The sequence below is a fragment of the Loa loa genome (assembly GCF_000183805.2).
Source record: "Loa loa unplaced genomic scaffold supercont3.19, whole genome shotgun sequence".
NCBI classification, from domain to species: domain Eukaryota; kingdom Metazoa; phylum Nematoda; class Chromadorea; order Rhabditida; family Onchocercidae; genus Loa; species Loa loa.
The window spans coordinates 261,415-270,008 of NW_018108199.1; the positions used below are offsets into that span (position 1 = coordinate 261,415).

Sequence of the window (8,594 nt, forward strand, 5' to 3'; positions counted from 1 at the left end):
TTATATATATATATATATATATATATATATATATATATATATATATATATATATATATATAGAACATTACACAACGCATGAGTGCTCCAAGTTGTCATTATGATGGTCTTATTGACTTCAGAATATATGTTTTTATCAAGAAAATTTTCTTTACCTAATGAGAAATTGATCCTTAAAAAAATAAGTATTGAAGAGAGCACTTACACGATCAGTACCTTTCGAAATCGAATACAGAATAGTTTAATAGACACCAACAACAGAAAATCCGCACGCAAATTAACAATATGACAAGTTACAAGCAGTCCTGGAAATTATATGCGCAGTAAAAAATATTTAAATTAACAGTCTCCTATTATAAAACAATGATGATAAAACTACAGTACGTAATTTATGAAGCAGTCATAATTTACGATAAATATGAAACAAATGAATGGCACAAGTTAAATGAAAATCACATACAAGCTGAAAAATGAAGGGCTGTGAAATACCTACGCATCTCACAACTACTTGAATGTCCCAAATAACTATTCATATTTATCTTTTTGAAAAATATGAATATGCTTCTAGAATTAAAAAGAAGTCAGTTAAAATTATAGAACACCCCACAATTTCCACTGTTATCCCATCAGTGGTTATGCTTATCAAGATGATCCATCATCAATATTTTCATCTATACGACTCCTATTCAACATCCACTTCCCGAACCATTTGCTCCGAATATGATGCTCTTTCATAAACCTGTACAATTCGCTTTCTCTTTCTTCCTTTAATCTGATTTCAATGTTCTTCTTAACGCATTGATATGTTTCATCGACTGATAAATCGTAAAACAGAGAAATGCTAAGAACTGCCAGCGATGATAACACCCTGAAAAAAAAAGAACTTGACTTGACTATTAATAAAATCTATAACCTCCTACAATACGCTACATCCTAACGCATTACGCGATATATCACAGCGTTTACATACATTGATCATCAGGGATCATGTTATAACGGCATGGCGAATCTTCGGGACACCGTTGCATCATTGGAGCAACCATTAACTGCGAATCGTCCCAAGGAAGTTTCCTATTCGAATTACAAAATCTATCGAATTTACTAAACGTTAAGTGAATTGTTTCCCATCAATTCCAAACCACAGAATAAAATAAATTTTAAACAGGCAGTATAGCAAATTTTTCATAGTTAGGCTACTTAGAGCATGCGAATTCACTTTCAACTCAGAATGTACTATGCTGGACATCGGAACAAGTGAGATACTCTATTAATTAAATCTAGTAATTTCATCTTCCCAGCTACCTTACGCTTCCCAACCTTATGAAATTGTTGAAGAATTATTTCACAAAAAAAAAGAAAACTACAACGAAATAACTTGCCCTAACATTATTCCACCTTTCATTGCCTGTAGCGGCTTCACACCCAAAGAATAACTGAATATAGTTGGGACAACGGCTAGAAATTTCAAAGTAATTATTCTAACGAAGAAACAGAAATGTGCAAACAAGTAAATCATATTGAATTTTTTGCATCTTTTCGTAAAAAATTCAATCATTTTGACAATTGCACCTAATCTAGAATGGCCAACAAGCAATTTTTAGTTTCTATCCCAAGACAAACTCCAATACCGAATTGGGTCGAGTTTTAGTAATATTATTCGTTTGCCCACCTGCAATCTTTAACTTTTTATCATATATTATTTTGAAAAGACCTACTCGTAGCACACGGGACAGTCCAAAGCGAAAAATACTCACGCCATACTGCAAACTGCGTTATAGAAATTCTGCAAAACTTACAAAAATTAAGGATTTCTCTAGAATTTCGTCCAAACAATTATAAAACCTTGGCCGTGCTCTGGATATTCGTATAAGCTGCTTTCAATTCCCTTACAATAAGTCACCAGAAGTATTTAACTTTAATACATTATGCATCCAATGTTGGCAGCCATAATAACGCCGCTAGAAATGCTTTTCGTTAAACGCTTCCTCAATTCACCACTGACGTTACTGTCCTGAAAAATTAACGCTCTTTCCATTCAGCACACCTGAATTCAATTCAATTAATTCTGAATTTAGTTATCACATGGACTAAACGGACTGAATCACCAGATTTCTAGAAATATTATCATGTAGTCAAGGATAATCTAGTAAGTTCTCTGACCCATTTTTTTTTAGCTTAATTAATTTGTGTTTTAACGAGACAGTAATCGAATGACGGTAAAACACAGCGATGAAATCAAATTTACAAGAAAACTCGTATTTCGCTGATTCGTCTTCGCTAAAATCGTCCTTGTGACTGCATCAAGTATAGTTTGACTAAAAAATGCCACTTTCACACCCTTCAACGTTATCCATTTCTCAAAATTCACATCTGCAAAAGAACTGGAGATGACCGAAGTCACCAGAAAACTCTGTAATTCATCGGAGGATATATCAACAAGTACATGTAGTACTTATAAGTAATGCCTTTCTGCTTCCTAAATATTTTAGAAGATAATCCATGCAGCTCAGCCTCGAAAGATAGCCTCATGATCTCTTCGTTGTTTCAGCTGACCACGACTTTAAAAAGAATACTTTCATCGATGTAAAATTCCTTCAATCTTTGGAAGATATATGAGAAGGAAGAAGTATTTTTAGTATCACTTCGTCCAGTTGCTATCATGTCAACGCTGTCGTTCACATCATCTGCAATGGTAAGAATATAATTCTATGAATCTTTCCGGAATCACGTAAGAATTCATTTTAGCTTTTTCTAAACTTATATTTACTTGATAAGTTAGTTCCAGCGAACTTATATTTACTTGATAAGTTAGTTCCATCGTTCAATCCTAATGTATATCATCCCTTCATTTCTAGAAGGATTTGAGAATAACTGTTACGAAATCCCCAGAAATTAATTAAAGCAAATGTGTAAAGAGTTAATTTCTGATCCAATAAATACAGATTGAACGAACCGTAAGCAGACGATGCTTTTGGACAACCAAGACATTTCCGCACATATAATGGCCGAAATATGACTGTTTCGAGCAAACTATTTCTCTCTTCGTCATCAAGCATTGCAGACTAACCTAGATGTTAAATAAAATAATGCAGCGCTGCTAGAATATACTAATGCTGATTAAGTCACAAGTACGTAAGTAATGAAGTAGACTTTAGTAACGAAACTATTACTAATAAAACAAATTTTAACCGAACAAAACAGAAATTTATGTACATAAAATATATGTACATATACTTTACTTAAAAAGTAATTTTTGGGCTGAATGTTAAATTTTCCACTTCAAGAATTGGAAAATCCTAGCTACTTAAATTCCATAAACATCTAATCTACCGGTGAGACCGCCAGAACATATATATTATCATCACAGTATATTTACCATAACTTGAGAATTACTTTGCAGTACGGTACAACACAAGCAAAAGAGAAAACGGTAGGCACCACGTCCAGGTCAAGTCCAGGTCAAGCATACACCAGAGAAGTCCGGTATAAGGAGTAGACTAATATCGAATTTGCCAGCTATAACCACAATTCAATGCTACGCAAGATATGAGCTCCTTTCCACGGGCCGCTAAAGCGGAGTGTTTCTCTGAGAGCGATGCTGCGAATGTTGGGGATGGGTTGGAGGCAGGGAACAGTGAAGGATGGCGAGATGTACTTTGTTCACACCAATCGAACTAATGATGTTATAGTCTAGAAGAAACCTTAGGTCTTTCTTCTGGAGGACAGGTTCCTCTTAGTATTAATGGGACAAGTGACTTGTCGATTATCTCTTATCTCTTATCGGCTGTTATCTGCTATCTGCCAGTAATTTTGTCTTAATCCATGATAAATCTTGTATACATTGATGAAACTGATATAAATACAATTTACGAATATTTCAAAATATTTCATTTACTTATATTTAACTGAAGTAGCATATATCAAAATTCCAAAACACCGTTTCAGAATGATTCATAAAAGCCATGAAGATAGACTAGAAGCGGACAGTACCTCATGCTATAACTTCTCGAAATGACCATTATTATAGCAAAACGGTTAAGATTTTTACTTTATTTTGGTGTTTCGAATTCTTGAGTGAAGTTCTTGTTTAAAGTTATATGCAAATTTTTTTGTGTTCACTCCAGAGCGGAATTGCTTTTTTGTGGGAGCAGCTTGTGAACTGGTCAGTTGGCGAAAGGAATTCTTATTCATATTGAATTTAGTTCCTTTTGTGTCGAGTGAATTATGTTGAATGCGAAGATTGGGATGAGTAATTCGACGAGTAAAATATGTTGTCTTTTACTGCAGAAGCATGGAAAACGCGTAACTTAAACTTTTTTTCTCTCCCATTGTTTTGTAATGTCATTGGGTTGAATTTAATTTCATTTCCAGGTCTTTCTCGGTTTTTCAGTGGCTTTCCAAGTTGTGTTGTTCAATATTCCACAGGAAACCTTTTAAGGTATCTCTTTTTCAGGATCATTCAAACACTGCTATTGAAAGCCAATTTTCTCAGTTCTTGTTTGGGAATGGTTGTTCGGGAGGGTGGAAGTTTCATTTTTATTACTTGAAAGTCCTTCAGCATTTATTTCCTGTTTTAAGTTTCCATTTTTACAATTATTTTTAAATTGCTCCCTTTACCTTTTGCAGAGATTAGAGTCGAGAAATTGCCCGGAGCACTTAGGAACAAGTAACCAAGTGTTGGTTCAACATAAACTTGAAGTATCTGAAGATATTTGCTGCAGTAATACTCGGAATAGAACAGTACATCCTGACGAAAAAATGAAGTCGCATTTATCAGTAGTTGTGAATCGTTTGTCAAGTAACATATCGCTAAGCGTTAGTTTCGATTTACTTTTTGTCGGAATATAAAGTAAATGAAGTAAACCTTTGTTTATGTACTATTACTTATTATATCGTTTCGGGATAATTCTAAACTAAAAGTATGTTAGAAAAGCATTTTGCCTGTTTGTGGTGCTTAGTCGTTTAAATTATTAGGTAACTCTGTTTATTCAGGACAAGTGCTGCTTAGTTTTCAAATTCAAATTCAGTTTCAAACTCAATTCACATGCCAAATTTTTTTGTTTTTAGGATCATGTGCGCAAACCACTAATTAAATTTATTGGTGCTCGACTTCCACGACCTCACTATGATCGGTAAATATTAAAATATCATCTTTATTCTATTCTGAAAAATTTGATCACGTCCGACGATAAAATTTCATCGAAAATGTTAGAGTTACGGAGATTCTTCGACATCGAATTCGGTATCAACCTAATTAGAGTTTCTCTGTCGTTATTTTTTCAGGTCAGCCGTGCCATCAGTGATATGTGAGTCGAAATCTTCAGTATCTCGTTAGTTCTTCATGCCAATAATATCCTCGTTCTTATTGTAGTTTTAGCTATGGCAGTGTTTTCAGAATTGTACCAAAATTTTATCGTATTCATTTGAGCTGGACTGAGTAGTGGAAATAGTTTAATTTAATTTAACTAAATGAACTGGACTAAACTGGTTTGATTCGTACTAAATTACCAAATATAAATTTATGTAGGAAGGGATCAATCTTTTAGTAATTAATTGAGATGGTCAGAATTTTTCTTTCGATGAAATCTAATGAAGGTTGCGAATCTGCAGAAGAGTTGGTTTCCTCATCGAATGAGCCACCATCAGCTGTAAAAAGTACGATTCAAAGAGGAGAATTAATTGAAGATTGGCAATTACCTGTTTTCCTTCGTCGTAAACAAATATCCGAGGAAGAATGCCTTGCTATCAATGTAAGTTCGCCCATTTTTATGGGTTTTAATAATTTATTTACTAGTTTGTGTGGTGCGAACTTTTTCTGGAATAATAACGAGTATCATCTGTGGTATGGGATTTTGAGCTTCGTCATTTTCAGTTCATGGCTGTTAGACATGATTTTAGTTATCAGAAATTCTGCTAGTAGGTGCTTCATTTTGTCCCACTCCTAACTAGTTATATCGAGCAGGTCCTCTACATCTGTGACGTTTGTTAGCGTTCGTAGCTCTGTCCATCCCCATAGATATACATTTAAGTGTATGGATTTATAATTTTATATATGTGATCTCTTGTTGTTATGGCAACTTCACACTGCTCAAATATGTTATATTTAGAATGGTGGTGCTTATGGACTGGACAGTACTTGATAAGATAATTGCTGGACGAACTAATATCTCAATCGTTCTGTTTGCGATTGCAGAAGCGTAAATACGCTATTCCATTTGGGAATGAGTGCTCAGATTTCTTCAACAAATTAACTAATGATCAACATGTCATTTTTAATAAAGATTTGCTCAACACGTTGTTTTTCACATGATGCTGATAGCGCTTATAGTAAGATCAACGGATGAGTTGATCGGAATTACTTGTATTCAAAAATATATAATAGTTGAACTGTGACATGTTTTTATAATTTTTTCTCCTTTAAAATTTCTTCCGTACTATTGTGAATTTAGCTCTCAGTCTCATATGTATATATTTATTTCTTGTAAAGTAAATGTGTCAGCTATTGAATTAGGAAATGTATGGGATTGGTATTTATAGAGATAGCAAGATTTTGCTATGTACTGGTTTTTTCTTTTGCTCAGCTGTCATCTGGATGTAGATAAATAGTACCGCTTCCTCATGAATTGCTGAGCAATTATAGATATGCATTCTTAGCTCTATTTTATTCCGTATTCTTATAGTAATATCAAGTATTTAAGGATTAATACTTGGATATTTGCTGGACTAGATTAATTTTCTCAGTTTTCATAAATTCAGTGTTGGGGAACTTATCAGTTTGTAAAGAAAATGTTTACATTCTAGGATGAAATATGTAAGCGGCTTCTTTCAAACTGTGGTTTGATTTTTTTTGCAAGTAAAAAAATATATGCATGTATGTGTAGATATTTGTCAGATTTCTTCAGGTGAATATCTACAAACATTTCTAAATTAAGGTTTATTTTTTCAGGAGCTGGGAATGTTCGCTGTTGGCAGCATCCAACGGTGCCGTATGTTGGGGACTGAAAGCATCATTTGCAAGGCACTTTATTGCAGCACATCCGCAACACAGCTCGATTTACCGAAGCCGAGTCCAACGAGTAAACTTGCAGCATTCAGAAAGGTAGAATTATATTAAATCCTATTAAATTCTAAATTACAAAGATCTTAGTATTTTTATCTTCTTGACTTTTTTGTCAACATTAATTTATAGGGTTTTCCTGCGTGATTTGCAGGGCACAGGTGGTCGATGCAGCTTTTCCGGCAATGTAGTAACCGTATTCGGTTGCACTGGATTATTGGGAAAGTTATTAATAAATCGACTTGCAAAAGAAGGTCACCAAATTATTTTGCCAAGTCGACAAGAACCATATTACACCCGGCAACTAAAAGTTCGTTCTCTCTTCCTCAATTATTCTATTGATAAAGAGTTTCAAGGTATTTTGTTGCTTCATTTATTTACATTTTCTTCTTTTTTAAAAGCCTGAGATATGCAAGATAGTGCACAAACACAAACATTAGTGCACTTTTAAAGCTACAAATTTAAATTTTAAAGTTTTCCATATATTATATGATTCTTATGATTATACGAATCATGTAATCTGGTTGTTATGTATATTTTTCGGAATTTGTTTATCTTAAAAGCAAATCCAACAATTTAGATATATGGAGAACTTGGTCAAGTGTTGCTGTTACCATTTCAACTAAAAGATGAAGAAAGTATCCGACAGGCTATGAGATACAGCAATGTAGTTGTAAATTTAATTGGTACGAGATGCGAAACAAAAAACTACTCTTTCGAAGAGACTCATGTTGAAGGAGCACGACGAATTGCTCGGATTGCTAAGGAAATGGGGATTCAAAAGTCAGCCAACGCAGTTTTACTAAAATTTTAAATTCGAATTTCAGTTGTGTTAAATACTAGCAGGAAATCTCAAAGAAGTTAAACAAGAGCTTATATGCTTCTTCCTTTTTTCAGATTCATCCACATGTCGGCAATGAATGCCTCTAAGAATACTCCACCAACACTATTCAATAAACCATCACAATTTCTTCTTACCAAAGGACTTGGTGAAGAAGTCGTCCGTGAAGAATTCCCTAGCGCTACTGTCTTAAGGTGTACTTATTACCCACACTAATTTCTAAGAGTTCCACTTGTTGCAATTCTAGTAACATTAACAGGGAATCAAAATGAATATGAAGTTTCTGATGCTCCTGTTTGAAATTTTTTGAATTATTTGATGCGTTTAAGTTAGCGTATGCCTAATTTCATCTATTTACCAGCGACAAAAGTTGAAGAAAGCTAGTTAGTTTAAATATATGCATAAGATTTTTTTAAATCACCGAAATTTCAGACCATCAATGATGTATGGAGGAAACTACGATGCATTCATTAATTATTTTCTGGCAATTCAGCGCATTCCACACAGAAGCGTGATATACGTATACAAGAAGGGAGAGCACACATACAAAATGCCCATTTGGGTAATGTTCTTAAACTTCAGATATGAAATGAATCTCCTCGGTGCTACATATATATATATATATATATATATATATATATATATATATATATATATATATATATATATATATATATATATATATATATATATATAT

The 8,594-nt window shown here is 33.6% G+C and overlaps 3 protein-coding genes across 3 annotated transcripts in view; 2 read left to right on the forward strand and 1 right to left on the reverse strand.

The window, feature by feature from the left end:
- Nucleotides 1-479: 479 nt before the first annotated feature.
- LOAG_10413 (hypothetical protein) lies at nt 480-3,055 on the reverse strand (the record flags this gene model as incomplete). The annotated part of the gene is made up of 7 exons (XM_020448156.1): nt 480-867; nt 1,379-1,454; nt 1,715-1,782; nt 1,922-2,010; nt 2,245-2,369; nt 2,573-2,683; nt 2,953-3,055. 7 exons carry the CDS (start codon nt 3,053-3,055, stop codon nt 642-644), a joined length of 798 nt encoding a protein of 265 aa, XP_020301674.1. The 3' UTR covers nt 480-641.
- Nucleotides 3,056-3,862: 807 nt separating this feature from the next.
- On the forward strand, nt 3,863-6,480 carry LOAG_10414 (hypothetical protein). Its single transcript, XM_020448157.1, has 7 exons — nt 3,863-4,033; nt 4,371-4,437; nt 4,626-4,814; nt 5,067-5,131; nt 5,283-5,329; nt 5,610-5,749; nt 6,107-6,480. Exons 1-7 carry the CDS (start codon nt 4,011-4,013, stop codon nt 6,137-6,139), a joined length of 564 nt encoding a protein of 187 aa, XP_020301675.1. The 5' UTR covers nt 3,863-4,010; the 3' UTR covers nt 6,140-6,480.
- A 408-nt stretch (nt 6,481-6,888) lies between these two features.
- LOAG_16787 (hypothetical protein) overlaps nt 6,889-8,594 on the forward strand; it is a 3,550-nt gene continuing 1,844 nt past the window's right edge. The window contains exons 1-5 of the mRNA XM_020449445.1: nt 6,889-7,098; nt 7,211-7,366; nt 7,637-7,839; nt 7,954-8,091; nt 8,330-8,459. Of these exons, the coding sequence (XP_020307032.1) occupies nt 6,955-7,098; nt 7,211-7,366; nt 7,637-7,839; nt 7,954-8,091; nt 8,330-8,459 (771 nt within the window). The 5' untranslated portion in view covers nt 6,889-6,954. The remainder of the gene's footprint in view (nt 7,099-7,210; nt 7,367-7,636; nt 7,840-7,953; nt 8,092-8,329; nt 8,460-8,594) is intronic.

What these genes read in the sequence shown, in the direction of transcription:
- LOAG_10414 (XM_020448157.1), top strand. Translation starts at nt 4,011, where the DNA reads ATGACCATTATTATAGCAAAACG. An exon ending in ACCATTATTATAGCAAAACG is followed by an intron (nt 4,034 to 4,370) that starts GTTAAGATTTTT and finishes TTTCATTTCCAG; the next exon opens with GTCTTTCTCGGTTTTTCAGT. An exon ending in AAGAATGCCTTGCTATCAAT is followed by an intron (nt 5,750 to 6,106) that starts GTAAGTTCGCCC and finishes TGTTATATTTAG; the next exon opens with AATGGTGGTGCTTATGGACT.